The following is a 21067-nucleotide window of genomic DNA, read 5'->3' as shown; positions in this document are numbered from 1 at the left end:
AGATCCTCAAGTAGACTAGATTTTGTTCTATGAATGTAAGAATATAAATTTAACTAGAATGACAAAGGGAATAATGAAAGAATATCTTTATACTATTTTGGCCATTTTTGCCTAGTTTCTTGTGTTTTTTAAACTTAATATTTTATCTAGCAAATTAGTGAATATTCTAATAAAGCTGTGTTTGTTTTCAGCTTAAATGGAATAATATAGAACTAGGCCCCTAGCATGTTAGTAAAGCTTCTAGTTTCTTTCTAACTGGAGAAGAATGTGTGTCATGCTATATGTGATATGTTATATATGTCATGTGATATGTTATATATATATATGTATATAACATATCACATGACATATTTTCTCCACTTAGAAAGAAACTAAAAGCTTTACTAACATGCTAGGGGCCTAGTTCTATAGATATATGTATAACACACACACACATGTTATAACATATATGTTATATATGTTATACATGTCATATTATATATTATATATATATGTCATGTTATATGTTATATATTTCCATGAAACCATGAAAAGTATATATCATGTTATATGTGATGATGTGCCACACTACCTGCACCCCCCTTTTCAAAATCCTAGGTCCTCCCATGGTACTAGTCTTACAGAAACAGGAATGTAGTGGCTAAGGAACTTGCACGCTCTGTGTAGTTCAGACCAATATCTTGAATGTCATCTATTATACCCCACCATTGGGCTCTTAACTGTTTGAGAGTCCCTCTTTGTCTTCTGTTTGAACCAAAATTCCTCCATGGACTTAAGAAACCCTTCCTGAGGGTGAATATTTCATTGGATCTGGTCACGAGGACTTTGTTTCAACATAGTGACTTTTTGCCCCAAATTTCCAAAGGGCTCTAATCATTGCCTACTTGCTGAATTCTTGGGAATATCAGGCTGTGCTTGGTTCAGAGTTAGCCTTAGTGACCCTTCCGCCCTTCTCCAGGTGATCCTTTACTCTCCAGTGCAACGGGGTGCTAAATCACAGTTTCATCTTACATTGGTTACTCTCAGACAAAGTTAGTGTATGTAAATAGTTAACATATAAAATGCCAGTAGATGGTGCTCAAGAATATGCAGCAGTTACTTGGTTTTATACGACCAATAACATTTCTTCTTCTTGTGCTCTGCAAATGGCTTCTTTTGAGCTTCTTTCTATCCATAGCTTAACCTTCATGATCAGTGTGTAAACATACACTGTCTCCCAGGAATTAACAGCATGGTAATTAACGGGAGCAAAATTATTCCTTTCCCTTTTAGATGTCTGTATAAAATAGCAGCTAGCTGCACAGAACTTGGAGAAGGTTAAAGCGCTATCAAAGTTGGAAGTAGGATTGTATTTAGCAATATAATAAGATGCCAGCACTTTTAAATATTTTGCAATCCTGTTCGCATCAGTGGAAGGTTTTATTAGTCATACAAGATTGAAAACCTTGCATTTAAAACAGCAAAATTAAAAAAGACATGTTTCAGTTAATATACTGGCACTAACATCCTGAAAGTGTCTTGTCATTTCTACACAGCATTTCTACTTACCAATGGGGGAAAAAAAAACCCTCAGGAGTTTTCTGAAATACATCTCTCTAAGGGCATAATGCCTCAGAACAATTCCTATTGTCTTATTTGTATATTAGCATCTGAAAATTTGAAAGTATAGAAACTAAACAGCCCAGGAACTGTCCAGAGAGTTGTGCTAAAACAATCCCTGATGAAATTCACTGAAAAAGGGAGGTTCAATGTGAGTAAATGTTGGATGGAAAATTAATGTCAAGACGCTATTTCATGAGCAATAATGCTGCAACTGGGGGAAAGTATGCTAGTGGCATTAACCCTCAGTCTGCAGCCAGAAGATAACGATCCAGCTTTTCTTCAATATCATTTCCTTTTAATTCATTTTCCCCTCAACTGTTCAAAGAGAAGGAATCAACAATCCCCAATACAAACATCACCGATAAGAGTTTTAAATGATACCCCCAAAGTACCCATACACTCGGCCAGGGTGGATTCCAATACAGGTAAATAGAGATCAACTATAAAAATCAATAACTTACACGCATCACACTTCATGCATGGTTTTAGGACCAGATGACCACTCCATGTATTCAACTGTTCTGACAAGCAGTAGACACTTTCAGTGCTTCCTATATGAACTTGGAAACAACCTTCTCATTTGTCAGGCACGCTGTTATGTTTGTGTGAATTAGCTGGTGAAGAGGCAGAACACATGCTGCCCTCTTAAGTACGCATTTCATACATGCACAAACTGAATAGTACAGTACTTGCACGCTTTACATCGGGGTGCATTTCACAACAATTTGTCACTACCCACACAACCTGAAATAATCCTTGAAAATAACATTGCACCGGAAAGAAAAGAACCAACAAAGAACATCAAGCTTTTAGTGACCTGGTGGCGAGAAGGTTTATGGGTGCAATGACAGTAAAAGCTTTCCATGAAACCCTCAGGCCAGTTCTAAGAAAGGAGCCCTAACTCCTTTATTCATCAAAGTTATCAGAAAGCCCTGATAACTACTGACAATAATCATTTTATTTGTTAAGATGTAAAAATGTACCATTTCATTTTTGTAGCAGTCATCTGGAACCATTACAATCGTACTGAAAATAAAGTCATTTGCAAGGGCCAGAAGACAGAATAAAGGCCAAACTTACAAAAGCAGCTCATACTGACATACATTTACATGAGAGCAAAAGTAGATATATAATCAGAATGTCTGCTGGGTGATGTCCCATGACTGCTGGTCATATCTTACCAAGGACTTACAAAATCTGAATTCTGAACACTATGGGCACTTGTACACACAACAGGGGTTTAGTCCCCTAAATTGACATGGTGGCTTTTGAATTGTGATGATTAAAAACCCACCCAATCTTTTTCTATTTATTTATCTATTTTTTGCGGAGGCTGGGAACATCTTCTGTGGCTGGGGGTGAGCTGCTGGTGGGTTGAGCAGCCCCTCAGCTGCAGGAGCCCTGGTTCTTCCTTGCATGGTAGTGGCGCTCCCCAGGCTGCCAAGGCAGGAGGCTCGCAGGCAGGTGCTGCCCCAGCTTAGGCTTGGGAAACAGTTGGATTAGGCTGGGTGATGTCTCCAAGCTGGGGCAGCACCCGCCCGCTAGCCATCTGCCTGGGCAGCCCCAGGGGGTGCTGCCACCATGGATGGAAGGACCGGGTCCCCTGCAGCTCAAGGCCTGTCAGCAGCTCGCCCCTGCCAGCCACGGGAAAGGCAGGAACGCTCCATGAAAAAAAGGATCAGGTCCCTCATCCTCCCCTCCCCATTTTTTTTTCCCCCGGTGGAGCCTACCCATGTGAGCTGCCATGGTGGTGGTGTCCCCCTTGGCCACCTGGGCAGGCTGCTAAGTGCCCAGGTGCTGCCCCAGCTCGAAGGAAGTACCCGCCAGATCCAACTCTTCCTCGAGCCCTCTGGGGCTTCCAGCACTGTGTGCACTGTCCCTGCCGCTTTCTCCACCCACCAGCACACCCAGCTGCCCTCCTGCTGCCTCCCTGCACTGCCCCGGGAGCAAGCCAGGCTGTTTCTGGGCAGTTTCAGGCCGTGGGAAGGCAGTTGGGATGGTGCATGCTGGAGGGCTTGGGGAAGAGTAGGATCCAGCGGGTGCTGCCTCCAAGCTTGGGCAGCACCTGTGTAGCTAGCAGCCTGCCCAGGCAGCCCTGGGGGGTGCCGCTGCCATGGAGGAAAGAACCAGGCTCCACTGCAGCAAGGGGCTGCACAGCCCACCAGCAGCTTGTGCAAGCAGGCTCCACTGGGAAAAAAAAAGCAGTGAGGAACCTGATACTTTTTTTTTTTTTTGTGGAGCCTGCCCGCCTCTCCCATGGTCGGGGGGTGAGCTGCTGGCGGGCCCTGAGCTGCAGGAGACAGCACCCAGCCCAATCCAACTGTTCCCCAAGCTTGAGCTGGGGTATCACCCACCTGTCAGCAGCCTGGGAAGGACAGGGACCCCTGGAGCTGAGGGGCCACTTGGCCTGCTGGCAGCTCGCTCCCTGGCTGCAAGAGATGCAGGAAAGCTCTGCAGAAAAAAAAAGAAAAGGATTGGGTTCCGCACCACTTCTCCCTTCAGCCTACCTCTCTTGCGGCGGAGGCGTGAGCTGTCAAAAGGCTGCAAAGTTACAAGTAGCTACGTTGCAAACAAAGCTACCTGTGGATGTGGTTTAGTTTGCAACGCAACTAACTCATTGACATCACAAATAAAACCCTGTACATGTACAGCGTGATGCAATTAAACCACAAAAACAGGCAATTTTTGTCACGTGTACAAGTGTCCTATTTTGCCATGTATGAAGCCATTGAAAAAGAGCCCTCTGGATATTAGACTCTTTCTTCTCATCCTGATACACAATAGGAAATGACTCTAAGTAGTAAGACTTTAAGTGACAGTTCTGGCTTCTAAAGAAGAGAGGTATTGTTTAGACTGCCAATTGAGTCTAACTACAATTAGAGATCCTACAGAAAGGAGATAGAAGGCACAGATGCTGATCTAGCCAATTGACTTCAAAGATAAACTTGCAAGAGAAGCTGCAACTTCTATATAAATCACCAGAAGAGAAATTAAAAAAGTGAAATTACTGTTTTTTCGGTGGTTTGATTTATGCCGCTTAAAGAAAACAAAAACTTCTACGAAGTGGATGTTTTACAAAGCCAGAAAAAAGTATACAGCCCTCTCTGGTAGGCGTTAAAGGAGAACAAATGAAGGCAGCTGGAAAAACTAGTAGGAATATTTCCAGCTACAGAACAAGTATCCATTGCAGATTTTCCCAATCCAGACTTCTACTGTTTTTAGTAAATGCTGGAAAAGCTTTCTTTCTTGACAGAATTTTCTGCCAGTGTGATGGTGCTCACGTCCTTCAGACACCCTTCCATTTTCAAACCACCATGCTATAAAATCCCAAACAGCACAGAAACAAATACAACTAATAAAGAACCCCCTCTCTTAGTAACTTAATGTACTTGAAAAATATATACTTGAAAACCAAATCCTACCCACCCAGGCAGCCAGTTTTTCCCCATAAAATAAGACAAGTGCAAGAGACTCCATGAATAGGGTATCAGCTGCCTATGCAAGTTGCTCAGACACTGGAAAGATGGGAAGCAGATTAAAGCCTACGATCTCTAAGGCTAAGTACAAACATTCAAAATGCCCCTGGCAGAAGTGCTAACTGTTGTGCTTTACTTAAAGCGCTGTAAGTTAAGAGTGCAAGCGAACCGAACAGATGTTCGCTGTTCAGTGGCAGAGGCTTGGAGTCTGCCCACAATGGCCACTGGGGGTGCTCCTACAGGCCTCCCAGAAGGCTGCTGGAGTGGCCTCTCTCCCCAGGTCCCCCCTCCCCCTGATGACTGTCAGCAGCAGGTGGGAGGGAGAAACCCTGGACCCCTTTCCCCCGCCCCAGGCTCCCTGGCCGGGCATCCTTCCCAGCCAGCCCAGGAGGGGTGCAGAGGAAAGGGGTCTGGGCTCTGTATCTCTGCAGCATCACCACCCAGGCTGCATTGTGCCACAGTGGCAGGGCTGCTGTGGGGGCAGAGACCCTAGACCCCTTCCCCTATGGCCCCAGGGCTTGGCTGCAGCATGCCCTGGGGCTGGGGCAGCTGTGGAGAAAGAGACCCCCCTTCCTCCCCCCTGGCCCATCTGGCTGCAGCTGACAGCTGGCCAGAGGAAGGAAGTGGGAATAGGATCAGAGGTTATCAGACTGACAGCCAAGGGGGTGGGGCAGGGCCAGATGGCATTCGGGCAGAACAAATGACCTCTGCCAGAGGCTAGAGCACAGCCCTGTGCAACACCCTTGATGTGATCTGGCACTAACTTCTGATAAAGTGCTCTAACAGAAAGCGCTTTAGTCTAATACCTCATCTATCCAGGGGTAACTTAGAGCATGATCTGCCATTTTCAAATTGCTCTAAGAGCTGTGAACTTCTGTTCACTTATGGCTTTAGGGTGGTTTCTGCATGCTTAAAGCACGATAGGTGCAACGTCTGTATATAGTCCATGAGGCTACTTTGCAATATAGGATTATGCATTTCAAACCCCTTCATTCCCATGTGTGGAGAACCCTAAATAAAACAGCCACCTAGTATGGTGATGGCCTAAATAGCAGAGAGAGCAAACTCATTTGTCAGTCATGGCCTGATTGCAGAGGTGCTGAGCACTGAGGAATCCTATTAGAGACTGTGGGTGAACTGAGCTTGGCATTTTTGAAAATCAAGTCAAAGTTTAAGTGCAAGGTGCTTTGCGTTTCAGTAGCAGTGTGAGAAGGCTGCCCTGACATTACAACCTGAGAGGAGGTTTTACATATGGATATTCTCTACAAGTATGATGGTACCTATTTTTTAAAATAAATTCAGATAGTTTAAGGCTAGAAAGAATAATTATGATAATCTAGTCTGACCTTCTGCTTTATTAGACAACCTCACCCAGCAATTCCTGCACCAAGTCCATAACTCCTGTCTGTGCCACAGCATAAAAAGAAATATATTCAGTTTTGAACTGAAGACTTCTTCCTCGGGAACTCCAAAACACTGGACATAGGCCTCTTAGGTCATCCATTCCAATTCTCTGCAGTGCCGCAACATTTATCTAAGCGGTTTGATTTATTTGCCCAATACTCCTACTACTGGAACACTGTTTCAAAACCTTACTCGCAAGTGCCTTCTTCTAATCATCAGGTGAGTAATGTTCTGGCAAACCTTTCTTTTAGCTCTCAAGAATGAAATCATGTGGGGATTTTCTACTTTTTTTCTTGATGAAAAATGAAGTTATTGCAAACTCAAATTTTCCTATGGGAGAATTTCAATTTTACTATTTCATGTTAATTTTCTATCAGGAACATTGAAACAAAAGGGTCTGTCTTGGGTGACACCACCCTAGACCTAAATTATTTCATATTTTTTCAAACCAAATTAAAATGCTGAATTTTGACTTGCTTCAACATCAGTCCTTTTTGCCAGACCTCCTGCTTCACCTGGCTTGGGGCACTCAAACTACTTAATTCTCCTCTATAGGCAGGACTACATCTGTCATGGTGTACTGCACTCTACCCTCTAACTGAAGTACTCCAGTGCATTCTGGGAACCATATGGTTGTGGTGCATTACAGGAGACAGCTAGAGAGCCCTAGGCACCAGGGCCATAGGCACTAGGGCTGTGTGAAGCTTTGGGTGCTGATTCGATTCAGCCCGATTCGGTAGATGAATCTCCAAATCCGAATCAGAAGACCAATTAAAAGGTCCAAACTGATTCAAAGCTCTCTGAATTGATTCAGCAAAGATTTGGAGAGCTTCAGCAATTTGGGCAGTCCCTGGTGGCTGCAGCAAGGAGCTGGACCCAGACTCCATACTGGTAAGTAGGGGACGGGGGGGGGGCTGGAGGACGAGGGAGGGGACCCTGGGGGACCCCTACCAGGCCCCATCCCTTGCCTGCTCCCCCAGTCCCCCCAAGCATCCCCCGATCTCTGCCTGCCCTCCCAGCCCCCCCCCATGGCTGCCCCACCCGCCCCAGCTCCCATTTTTTTTAAAAAAGCCAGGTGCTGCCAGGCGGGGGGGGGGGTGACCTCCACTGTCCTGCACTGCCCCACGCCATGTGGGGGGGGCTCTGCCCCGAACCCCCCCCATAGCTGCCCTGCCCACCCCAGCTTCCAGCCCTTTAAGAAAAAAAACCCGGGCTCACCGGCTGCTGCAGCAGCTTTAGGGCTTCTGGGGGCTCATGGAAGAGCCCCCATGAAGCGTGGAGGCAGTGGAGATCATGCCCCTCCACTGGGCAGGAGCCGGTGAGACAGGGTTTTTTTTTTTAAAGGGCTAGGAGCTGGGGTGGGCAAGGCAGCCGGGGAGGGTGGCTGGGAGAGTGGGTGGTGGTCAGGGGGCTCTTAGCAGAGCCCCCCATGTGGCGCAGGGCACTGGAGGGCAGCAGGGAGCGCACCCCCACCTGGCAGCAGTCGGTGAGTGGGGGCTTTTTTTTTCTTTTCTCAAAGAGCCGGGAGCTGGGGCTGGTGGGGCAGCCATTGAGAGCAAGCAGGGGACATGGCCTGTGTGATTTGGAGATTCAGCTGATTCAAGCTGCAGCCGAATCTCCAAATCAAATTCGGCCAGATTGATTCTGGACAGCGATTCGAATCACTGAATCGAATCACTGTCCCCCGAATCGGCCAAATTTGAAGAGAATACTAGCCACTTTGCACAGGCCTAATAAGCACCAGGACCATAACTCTCCTGAAACACTGTGAGGGGGACATAGGCTAATGTCAAATAGAGTTGATAAACAATGTTTCAGCATTTCCTGATACTTTTTTTCCAGAACTTTCTACCATATATTTTGATATTCTCTTTTTTATCATGAATCTGAATGAAAACAGATGTCAAAATATCAGAATTTCCCCCAGGATGGAAAATCTAATTTTCCGCTTGCTCTTTTTAAGAGTTTGACATTTATTTGCCAAAAGTTGCCCTTGAAAAAAAGGGCAACAAAGCACAGCTTTTAAAGGACACTCGTAGTGAACCCAAAATGCTCTGTGGCCTACTGTAATCATATGCATTATGTCACAAGATGTATTACAGCTACATACTGTTGTAGCATATTGCAAAGAGCTCCTGCAGTAAAGAATTGCTACAATGGATCTCCTTCCTGATGAATAAAGGTCAAACCCATATGCATGTGGTTGCTGGGACTGACATGGCTGTGGAGGGATTTTGGATTGTGGCACAAGAGATTTCAGTCCAAAGCCAAATTATAGAACAGCAACCAAATATACAATATACGAAAAAAGATGAGGTTTCCGTGATGCGGTATAATGCAAGCTATCACAATTACTGTTCTACTGCTTTTCTGGAAATGGCAGGAAATATGGACAATAACTGGAAAAAACAATGCAACTTTTTAACAGAGATGTATACCATACACAGTTGGTTCATTTGAAAAGTCTGACAAAAACGTAGCTATGTATCTTCCAATGGCAGAGACAAGAGCAAGTGGTAACTAAACAGACAATAGATAAAGATAAGCTAGAGGTGTTAATGCACAAGTCTGATACCTATCAACCAATGCAACAAAAGAAGTCTTGTGAGAGGTATGTCTTTCACAGAACAACATGTCAACACGAGATGTCATTTGACAGTCTCATTACAGCTGTTAGACTCCCAGTTTAGTCACAACAGTTAAGAGAACCTACGACTTTGGCAGTTTTGTATCAAACAATGTTTGGAGCTAATGATAAAAAATAATCAGAAGAGCAACTAAAAGATCCAGAGTGCTGGCTGAGAGATACAGCTAAGCCAGGAAAAACGGTATGAATGCATACACAATGAAAGACGAGGTTCTTTCGGTAGATGTGGTATCTTTTATTAGACCAGCTAAATAGTTGGAAAATTTGCTCTTTGCAAGCTTTTGGGCACAAACACCCTTCTTTGGGCATAGGGAGAGTCTGCTGGTGTTAAAAATGATATTTACTACAGACCTCTCAAGTAAATCCACCATTACATGATCCAGTCCCAAATATCAGGGAGTTATGTACAGCCTTTGACAGCACTATTCCTACCCCACCCAACTAATGATGAAAATTTCTATGCGATGCCTAAGGTAGGTTACCAATTTTAGCTTGTCATTTCAAGCGCTTTGTTCAGCAGGCAGGTCAGAGCATTCATTCTATCTGCATATATGATTGCAAATCACACTGGATCAATATAGAAAGGAGAGTTTCTGCCTTTGGCCGTATGGCTTGTTGTGCTTGAGATGCCCAAGCCACGGTGCATGCTATTATCTGTAACTGTGTATATTAAAGGATGTAACACTTCATCCTTGGTGCTACAGAGAGAATACAAGCTGTAGTTTCACCAAACTATACTATGCCCTGTTTTACTTTGCTACATTTCAAGCATTTCTGCTTCTGATTTTCTTATTTTCTGATTTTCTTATTTTGGGGGTCATCTTGAACATTTAAAGGTTGGCTTACCGGCTGTCAAGACTCACTCTGGTAGTTAGGAGAGAAGGATCTGTCCCCAAAGATGTTAGAGCCATTCCCCAGACATAATTTGCAGTGCCTGGAGCATGATGTATAAACATAGGACACTGCACTATATGAAACACAGGAGGCTTAATTCTGAGAACGTGAGCTTTGGACTGCTGAATTAAACATGGCTGTGGTGCTGGCTTCTTTTATTGAATCAACCCCTAAGGCAATCATATTTTCAATATACCACAGGGTCAATTTAAAGCCACTGATGTATGGAAGTATCTTGTTTAAGGTATAATGTATGCTGTATATTGAACACAAGAGTATTAATACTGGGACTTAAATGGATTGCAATACATTATCCATGCAATGAGAAATCAGTCAGAAAATGATGTTATTACCAAATTACATTGCCGTTCCAAGGACAAATCTGGCAATGAATACTATACCAAAGCTTAGTAACTACTATGCTATTAACCCATAAAATGCTATACCTATGATAGTATTAACCCATAAAATGAAATGAGTCCATATTTCCCTGCCAATTTTTAAAGAATTTTACTACACTGGGGGGAAGAAAAAACATAAGAGGAGCATAAATTAAGAGGTTCCTGAAATGGTACATTCAATTAGAAGTTGCTGTGTTCCAGAAGTATTTGAAGTATAAAGTTATCAGCATATGCTTATATTCAGAAATATATAATTTGAAATCAAACACTGTTATCTAAAATTCCTTTATAACTACTTCTTTGCTAAAACTGTGACTTCTCTGAGTGGTAACATGGCTGATCAACCAGTTTCCATTTGCAAAAAGGATTTACCTTGGCAGTGTATGTATGTCCATCAGAACCACAGACAGGGCTGCCATGCATTGCTGGACACGGCTTGCATTTGGCTATATTAGCTGGTCCAATCCAATGTTTCTGGGCCAGATTTCCTTTCTTTTGCCGAAGGCTGGAAAATAAAACACACCAATTGTTGGAACATGCCTGTGCAAGCTTGGCTTTTATTTCCTATATTAACATTTTGAAAATTAAATATAGTCTCTAACTATATATGCTTCTATCCCATAACAGGATCTATTCTAGGAGACACTGTACAATGCTTAGATAATTCTCTCTAAGTCTGTTGTATTGTACTGTATGAATAACACTTGGCAACTACATTTTTTAACGTCAAACAACTTTATTTATAGGTATCATACAATCCTCACAATATTCTTGGAAAGGAAGAAAATAAATCCTGTCATATCTATCTTATAAATTAGAGAAATGGAGGAACAGTGCCTGATAGTTAGTCCTGTCTTGTCGTGTTCCTAAAAGCAGGTGCTGGTTCAAGAGAAGATTTAGATGTCCTTCTGCACCTGGCTACACTTGCAAATCAGGCAAATGGACATCTAAATAGAAGCCATTCAGTCGCAAAAGTGTTTACAAAAACAGCTAGGTTTCCAAAATCTCTTGTAGACAGGATAAATAACTTACACAAAGCCATCTATAGTCAGATGAGGCCAATGTGATTATATAAAGCTGAAGCTATTAGACACTTCTTAAATATGACTCTAATGACAGAATTAAGGTTGAGAGTATATGGTTAACAGGGGTGTGTGAAGCAGGCAATATATGAGTTGGATTCAGCCCGATTTGGGGGACAGAGATTTGTTTTGCTGATTCGGATCACTGTTCCAGTTCGATTTGGCCGAATGTGAATCTGAAGATTCGATTCTGATTCAGAGAATCAGCGATTTGGCCATAGACACAGCTTTATATATTTTTTCTATGTACCTCAAGGTACCAGGCACAGCTCATGAAGGCTGAGATGGTGGGGCAGATGGAGCATCCCACGGGAATGTGGGGTGTCCCCCATGCATTTGCTGGCGGACCCAGACCACTTCTGGGACCACCGCTAAGCATGCGAGGAACCCTCCTGCAGCCCTTGGCTTGGCAATCAGCCATGGGGGGACCCTGGGTGCCCCCCCAGACCCAGGAGGTATGACTTGCTAAGCCATGGGATGGGCAGATCTCCTATCGAGCGCATGAGGGATACCCCCATTCTCCCCGCGTGCTCCCACACGACGCTTCATCTGCCCCACCATCTCAGTGTTCACAAGCTGTGCCTGGTACGTCGAGATACATAGAAAAAACATATAAAACTGTGTCTATAGCTGAATCATCAAATCTCTCTGAATCTCTCCAAATTGAATCAGAGGCTTTCAATTCAATTTGGAGAGATTAATGGGTCTCCTGATTTGATTAGGATTTGCAGATTCAGCTGCCAAATTGGGCTGAATCTCCTCTGAATCGAATCAGTGACCAAAGCTTCGCACAGCCCTACTGGCTAAGTACAGACAATCAAAAAGCCTAAGGTTGAATCGATTCAATCTTTGCAGGTTAGTCTAAGCTGTGTAGATTGAAACAATAACCAAGTGAACAGTCATCCACTGGAAAAGCAGCCACATGTCTGCAACAGGCCAGGTCGGAAGCTGGCGGTTGCTAGAGCGCACCTCGCTGCTCAGGTGGAGAAGACAGGTTGGGCCAAGGCTATCCTACCTGCCTTATGAGGGGTGTGTGCAGGGGAGGTGCAAGGCATCCTGGGATGCTAGGGGATTGTGAGTTAACTTGAATCTGGAGGGGATCTGGGACAGAAGTTCAGTAAACTGATTTAACCTAAATCAGTTAAGTCTGATACTACATCCATCCAGGTTTACCTTAAACTGGTTTTGGCCATTTTGAAAGTAGTTTATGTGCATTGAACTTCTGTTGTGTTACAGATTTGAACCAGTTTATGACCACATATACCGGTTTATGTGTAATTTCTGTCCCAAGCCTATTAGAACAATTGTAAGGCAAAACACTTAGAAAACATATACTCGTATCTTAAACTGGACTAAATCTCAGGGTCCTGGCTACATGTGATATTGTCAGGACATTTTCATTGGCTGAACATCCTACTTACATCTGATTTGTTTGACCCTTCATTATTCTGTTGGGTGTGGATTCCTCTGTGACATGAAGACAAGCTTCCTACTTCTTGTGTAGCTTGAATTCAGCTCTTAATAACAGCAGTCATTTTCCTAATTTGCCCTTGGCTTGCAGAACTTGATTATTAGAGACGAGTGATATACTTTTGCAGCTACTTCTGCATGCTCATTTATCTCACATGGGAATAATAAAAAAGATGCTTTACTTGAACATGTTGGTGACCAGCTGGTTATTTAGCCTTATTTTGCTCCTATAAAACACTAAAGTGTTGCAACTTCTAGAGTAAGGCAAGTGCAGGGTGTCTCAAAACCCTAGCCCTCATTGCCTGGAAGTTGGAGAAAGTCTAAGAGCCATCACCCTCATAGAAACATGGCCTTGCTGAGGCACTAGGAAGTCAGCAGCAGTTATCTGTTGCTCTCTGGTGGAGGCTATAACCATTGAGGCACTGAATGCCTGAATTCAGTTTGGCCTTTTGATTTTGTCTCAGTGGTTTAAAGGAGGGGTGGTAGGTCTTGGCCAGCCTCCACTCCTCCATACTCTTGCCAAGGTGTGAGACTAGACCTCTGACACACACACTATGATCCAGTGGATTGACAATTGCCTACTATACAAATCCATGGCTACTGTATATATATAAGTATGAACTCAAAAGGAGACTTAGGTGTGCATGTAAAATCAGGTGTGAAATTTGGGGTTCATATTATGAAAAAAAAATTCATCTACAGTACAGCAACTCAACTTATCACTGTCATCAAACAACCCATATCCTGGGGACACTGTGAGCATTCCCAAGCCTGGTCACTGTTTCAAGAATTGTATTAAATCACTAAAGAACACAAAATTGTTGCTGTGCACTGTATGAAGTACTTATCAGAAGTATACAGTTGTAAGCCAATGAAATGCTTCTCTCATAAACAACAAACAAGGGTTGTTATCTATGAAGCAGATGTGGTTTGGCCACACATACTCATCTTTAACATGTCAAAACAGCTTAGGTAAGGGCAAGGGATCGGTTTCATTGCAGACATGAAGGAAAATAACCACCATCAGGCCACCTTGTTTCTGCACCATTATATAAAACACATCAAAGAGCAGTTGAGCTAGAAATGCATTTCAAGGCATCACTGAAAGACTTTATCACAGTTTTAGAAAAATATATATGGCTACATTTTTAAAGCAATTTCACTGTGGTTTGCAATTTGCTACACAATCCAGACCCTGATATAATGTCACACACAGCCCTTAAAATAATAAAAATTCTATTCTTTCATTCTGGCTCAAGTTTTCTTCTAAACTAACCTTTGTCACATTGATAAATAGTACTATTAGGAAGTTTGTGTCCACAGAAAGAACCTCGTCACAGTATCATAAACTACCAAAATGAAAGCCTACGGTCAAAGTCAGAATTCCCTTGTTATCTTGAAGAAGTTCTCACAAACAACTTCAATCACTTTAAGACTGCATTCAAATATCCCCCATGTCTGCTGGAGTTACCATGACTAATTACTAGAGATGGGCTAGATCCTCCGAATGCACCCATAGGTTGTAGGCTGGTTTAGTTCTGAAGTCCCGGGTCCAAACCTGTTTGGACTCTAGTTCTGTGCTGCTGGGAAAACATGTGAAGAGTAGGAATGGAAGATAAATAGGTGGTACAATCTCCTCTCCTTTGAGCAGCTTTAGTGCTTCCTGCCTGCTTCTACTAGTCTCCAGTCTGAACTGGACAGAGTTAAGGCTGAGGAATGACTCATTCCCTGCCAGCTATAGCCTTTCACTTAGCTTCTATCCGTCTTCTCCCTGGAGGCAATTAATTCATACATTGGATCAGATGCTCTTTCTACACCCCCATGAATATGCACAGCTTGTCAGAAGTAAAACTGTGCTTACTTAGGAGTGACTCCCACTTGCGTTCTGTAGCTGGTATTAGCTTCTAATTCTCTTTCAGGTATAATATAAAACTCTACTGAATTCAGAGCTACCTACCTTAGCTATGTCCTCCTTTCTAGGATCTAGCTGCCAAGATGACTTGAGGTACCTGAGCCACCAACTTTCAGGTTGAAAGAGAATGCCAGGTATTTTCCATAGCAGGTTCACATTTTTGAACCCCCAGAAATATCTGATGTCTTTGATTCATAAAAGTCCAAAATGTGTTGGATCTTTGGGACACACTTCAAAGCCCATTTAGTCTCCCTAATTCTTCCTGGACACACGTATGCACAGGGTGTGCATACTGAATAGTTAGGAGCTAATGAGAATGAACCTTCTTATTTTGATTGAACTGTATGTCAGCAGACATGGTAAGTTGTGAACTGTCATGGGCGACTAGTACCTCCTGAGTCGGGGGGGGGGAGGGGGGTGCACCCACAGAAGCCTGTGTCAGCATCAGGGATGGGGCTGGCCAGCACCCACAGAAGCCACCGGCAGCATCAGTGATGGGGACAGGGCTGGTGAGCACCTGCGAACACCACTGGCTGTGGTGGCGGTGGGGGATGGCCCTATCAAGAGGGACACGTGCCCCCCCATGCTCCCCCTACCAGTCACCTATGTAAACAGTGGTCTGGATTTTTTCTGGATGTGGTGCTAGAGGCATGATGTTCTTCTTCAGTTAAATTTATGATTTAGACTGAAATTTTCAATGGGAACTGGTCATCCAGCTGCTGCTGAAAATCTCAGCTTTAAAATGTTAAAAAAGACGCCATTCAATTCTTATTCAGGCAAATGAAGCCAATACAAGTTTTGACTAAGTTTTGGCTTACGAGCCAATACAAATTTTGCCTTCCAAGGTTCAAACTAGGTATGACTTAGCTTCTTCTATTTTATATCAGCAATTTCACCTTGGAATCTCCAAATTAAGAAAACGTTAAAGCTGCATGGAGAGTCTGTGGCAGTTTATAACTGAAATTATTGTGTACAGTTTCTTCACTTGTAATTTCACAGAAAACAGTGAAACTTAGTGGAAATGCAGGTTAATGTTATCACTTGTGGTTCAAGATTATATTAATTTAAATTTAATACTTATTTCTATTAGAATTAGTATTTCATCATTTAGTGACTTGCTGTTAACACTTACCCTGTTCTACACAAAAATTAAGTAGCATGTATCATGCTCTATCAACTTCAAAAATGTCATCAATATCTCATTTTCTGGAGCTGTTTCCATTACAAAGATTTTTGTCTTTTCAGTTTCACAAGAAACCCCATTCATTTACCTTTATCTAGCAATCCTGCCCAATTCTAGATGCATACAAACTCAGAGTCAAAATATGATCTGTCAGAAAGCACAACCTACAGAAAAAAAAGGTTTTCTTTCCTTTATGTCTGTCTATTTGGGGATGTTATCTCATATGTGACATTTATATTATCTCATGAGGTTAAAAACACTAGCTTTTGAACACCCACAGGAAGCTTCCTATGGTATTTTGCTATATTTCTTGCTGAATAGAAACTTTTCAAGGTAATGTCTATTTTTGGAGTAAATGGAATTCATAAACGACAGCTGAAAAAGCTTGAATACTAATATCATATGATTTTTTATTTATGAATTTTCATACTACTGACTACATTATTTTTCAAAATCCCATTTTGCTACTCTATTGCGTAGTCTTCAGCAACACCCTTGAAGGCCATACATGCATTGCAGGCCCTTGCAGCAGGTGCTATGGGTAACAGGCTATGTGTTACAACCTGACCTACACCAGACCTATGTAGCAATGATGTAGGTAAAGCATGCACTGTAGACAGTGATTGATAAGGTGTATTAACAAAACATAAGGAAGCAAAAAAGGACTGGCATATCCCCAAAGCATAACCAAATATAGGAAAATTCTGTGTTGAGCATAAAGTCTGGTTCAGACTTCTCCGAAGCTCAGCAAAAAAGAGGAACCAAACCAGCAAAAGTCCCCCAGGGCACAGAGAAGCCTGACCAGTGGGCCTTTTTTCCTCTTGAATCCAAGGCTACGAAAGCACTGTCTTTATTAATACAAATAAGTTTTTGCTATTATGTCTCCTAATAAAGTTTTTGAGTTGTGACTGGAATAGTCTCACTGGTCATTAGTTTCACCCTACAACCCCAGTTGAAATTTAGACTAACACCCTGATCCTGACGCGCATAATTATTTGCAGGATTAACACTTTATGTTCCATTCTAGCAAAACTATTAAGCACATGTTTAATATTACACTTCAACCTGTTGGGGTTAGGGAGGTAATTTAATTGCTTAAACAGTCTTAAATGTTTTGCTAGGCTGCAGTCTAATGAACCCAGATATTTTTGAATGCAGGGTACTAAAAATCTGATTTTGGTCCACCAGTGCTATTCCAAAGATGGTCATGAGACACGTCTGGAAGATCAAGAGGTTTCAAGAACGTCTGCTTGTCCCTTTTTTGCCTGGCTTCCCTGCACATCCCACTCCATTCCTCATCTCTGACATAGTTCAGATTTTAAGGTCAGTTTCTAAAGTAAGATTTCCTCTGGGGCTAATACTATTCTCTGCCTTCTCATCCTCAATCAGAAAAAGAGATAATTTAATTCGTTCATTTTAAGTCACTTCAGCAGCTCATTGAGTCCAGGGGTCTTTTCTTCCAGTTTACTGAGAATAATAAAAACTCATACAGCCTTAGGGCCCAATTCTGCTCTCCGCAGAACTGCCTTGAAGTCATTGACAATTGTGTGTGAAAGCAGAAGTAGGCCTTTATCCTATCCACTCTAATGGCCATTAGCGTGTAGCTAATTTTGAACTACTTTTATTTATATCCGTAGCCTTCCCCTGTATTCCTTTACAATAGCTCATTTGCAGGTTAGGTCCATATTCCGGAAGAGTCTCTTTCTTCTTATGTTGAGACCATTTTTACTCTCTCATTGAGAGAGTTTTAGCAATAGAGGAATCTCAAAGCATTTAATTCTTTCACACAGCAAACGCAACTTAGCATTTTAATGGCAATTTGTTTAACATGCATAATGAGGTGGTGGCTACACGCAGGAAATTTCCTGGGCTGCTTGCTGCTGCATTTGTGGCTCAGTTCATGGTACAGCTGCAGCATCCTCACTTGTAGGAGGCAATGCATGTTTCAAAAACAAATATATTATTTAAAAAGTAAGGTTTTGTCAGAAGCAATAGCATGCAATGTCATTCTACTTGAGGAAAGTCAAATTCATTTTAGTCAGTAGATCAACCGAAGAGCAGAAGCTGATATTTTGAAATGACTGTAACCCAGTCCGTCTCATGTTTACACCAAAATGGCAGTAACTACTCACTTCCTAAAGATAGGACATATCCTTCAAAAGTAAGCGGACATTTTTCAGTGGTGATTCTTGGAAACGCTCGATAAGACTCTTGTATGTTTTTCAATTTTCTCACCCCTAAGAACACATCAAATATCCAAACAAATGAATTAAAACCGAGACAAGAATATTGGCTACCGTGAACTGGCAGACCACAAATCTTTTCTTAGCGGAAGGGCTTATACACAAACATTGGGTATAACTATTGCTATGCCAATCATTCTGCCTATGGACAAATGTGCTGGCTATTCCTTTCTGCTGAAAACTTAATTGATTCTAATCAGCTTTAAGATTCACAGTTGAACGGGCCTACAGCTAATCATCAGGGGAAGAAAACAGCAGCCTGGGAATAGAGAACCTAGAAATTCTCCCACTGGTGTAAAGTTTTGGAGCATCACGAGGAAAACACACACAAGTCAATCCAATTGTCTACTACCAACAGCAAACGGAAATGGAAACATAATTCTCTAACCAGTTCTACTAGGGACACAATCAGTCTAAATGGGATTTACTCAGCTTCATTAGGCTTCAACAAATGGATTTCACCAACTGCTACAATGTGGAGGGTACAGAAGAGGTTGTGGAGTGGTCTCCACAAAATGTGGTAGAGAGTCTGGAGTATCTTTGTGTGCAGAATAAATATGGAAGACTCTAGTAATCTCCAACCCCTTGAATAAAAATCGTTTCCCGTTTGTTTTTTTTATTTATCAGGCAGACGACAAGAATTTGAGCCATGTTTTGGTGTCACCAGCTCCCTACGGTTGGAGTCTCCACGGAAAGCTGTAGTGAAGTGCACTGTGATGCAACTGAGAGACAACCTTGTCTAGAAAAGCATAAAATTAAAAACCTTTAAACATAATATGGAATGAGTAAATAACAAAATAAGAGTTTAACTTTGAGACAACAGCCTATCAGAGAACATGGACTTACGCTTTAATTAGCTGTATAATTTTGCTGCATAATATAATTACTTTAATAAATTAGAAAAACAGCAAAGAAATTATAACATCATTTTAAGTGGGAAATGATATCAATAGATAACATGATTTCCCATTTCAATTAATATTAATCACAGCAAGGTTGGTTCAGAATAACTAACATGTCAATAGTATTGCATAAGCCACCAAGTTCAAGTTTTTATGTAATTGCATTTGTTTTTACAACAGCAAATTCAAGTCTGCTTCCAAAGGAACAATAATGTTAATAAAGAAACAAACAGCAAAATGCATGTAGTTCAGATTGAGTATACATAAGGTCTACCACCACAATAGCATTCATCCTATGATATTTTTAGCCTTTAAAATAAAATATTCATTTAAAAAATGGTGTATAAAATACTATAGAGAAATCCCTCTCTCCTCTCCAAACATGAAATATAATTACGAACCTGAGATTTCTACTATAAACCCATGAGTTTTTTTTTTTTATGAATGTACTTACAGCGATCCTTTTTTAAAACAATCAAACCAGTTCATTTAAAACGTGCAGTCTCTTCTATGTGAAGTAGTTTGTGTTTAACTAATAATTTGCATTAATTCATAAAAATGTTTATAATCTGCCTATTTTTGCTACCAGATAATGGACTCGGTCAAAGTGCAACACTACATCTTGAGAGACCAGTTCTCTATCTGTGGGTTGCATCTTTGTCTCAGTTCCCAGACTCAAACTTTCATGAAAGCACAGGTCAAATGCAAAAAGGTCAAATCCCCCAAATATCCAGGAAATTCAAGCTTGAGGTTAAATATACAGAAAGCCTATATATTTAATATTGTAAAAGTCCCGGTTAAGGTACCCAACCTTCTGCCAAAATGAAATATGATGAAGACGCAACAAATCACTGGTCACACACATTTCTAGAGAATATGATTTGATGGTCTAAGTTTAATTTGAAGTGGACCTTCACCAAGACATGAAAGCATGTAACCAAGGCCATAGACTGAATGGGCCACATAAACTACATTACTCTTTTCCTTCTAGAAATAAAACATCCCAAACCAAGTCAAGGACACGTTGTAGGGAACTCCTGTAAAGACACAGCAACTACTATTCCTAGTCTATAGATGAAGAGAGAACCTCAGTCTTCTGGGTAACAAATGGAGGACCTAGTTCATTGAAAAGGAAACAAAGAATAGTCCAAGTAGTCAAACATTCAATGGAGTACAGGGGAAGAGCACAGCAATCACTCTGTAAGCACACAAGTATTAAAATGGATATAGGGCTGGGGAGCATGATTTACGAGGAGAGGCTGAGGGATTTGGGCTTATTTAGTCTGGAGAAGAGAAGACTGACGGGGGGTTTGATAGCAGTCTTCAACTGCCTGGGGGAGGGGGAGGGGCGTTCAAAAGAGGATGGAGCTGGACTATTCTCAATGACGGCAGACAACAGAACAAGGAGCAATGGTTTCAAGTTGCAGCAAGGGAAGTTTAGGCTAGATATTAGGAAAAAACTCTCTCACCAAAAAGGTAGTAAAGCACTGGAACAGGTTACCCAGCAAGGTGGTGGACTATTCATTCTTAGAAGTTATTAAGACTCAGGTAGACAAAGCCTTGGCTGGGAAGATCTAGCTGGAGATGGTCATGCTTTAAGAAGGGGGTTGGATACTAGATGACCCCCTGAGGTCCTTTCCAACCCTAATTTTCTATGAGTCTACAATTCCACCAGAATCATGTTTTCAGAGAAACCAGGCAACAAAAAAAGAACCCGATTCCATCAAATATACTTCATCCATACACTTGTCTACAGACTAAATAATGCACTCCATGGTACTGGGTGTGTAGCAGCATTTATTTGTAATATGGCCAAACCCAAAAGAACCAACTAGAGTTGGAGCTCCTTGG

The 21067-nt window shown here is 42.0% G+C and overlaps 1 protein-coding gene across 1 annotated transcript in view; it reads right to left on the bottom strand.

Annotated features, from left to right (window-relative positions):
- Positions 1 to 21067, bottom strand: part of SPOCK1 (SPARC (osteonectin), cwcv and kazal like domains proteoglycan 1) — a 498679-nt gene that overhangs the window by 160615 nt on the left and 316997 nt on the right. The window contains exon 5 of the mRNA XM_006261659.4: positions 10797 to 10929. Within this exon, the coding sequence (XP_006261721.2) occupies positions 10797 to 10929 (133 nt within the window). The remainder of the gene's footprint in view (positions 1 to 10796; positions 10930 to 21067) is intronic.

This window comes from Alligator mississippiensis, chromosome 9, assembly GCF_030867095.1.
Source record: "Alligator mississippiensis isolate rAllMis1 chromosome 9, rAllMis1, whole genome shotgun sequence".
Lineage (NCBI taxonomy): Eukaryota > Metazoa > Chordata > Crocodylia > Alligatoridae > Alligator > Alligator mississippiensis.
Note: the sequence above shows the minus strand (reverse complement) of the source record. Positions and strands in the feature narration are given on the sequence as shown.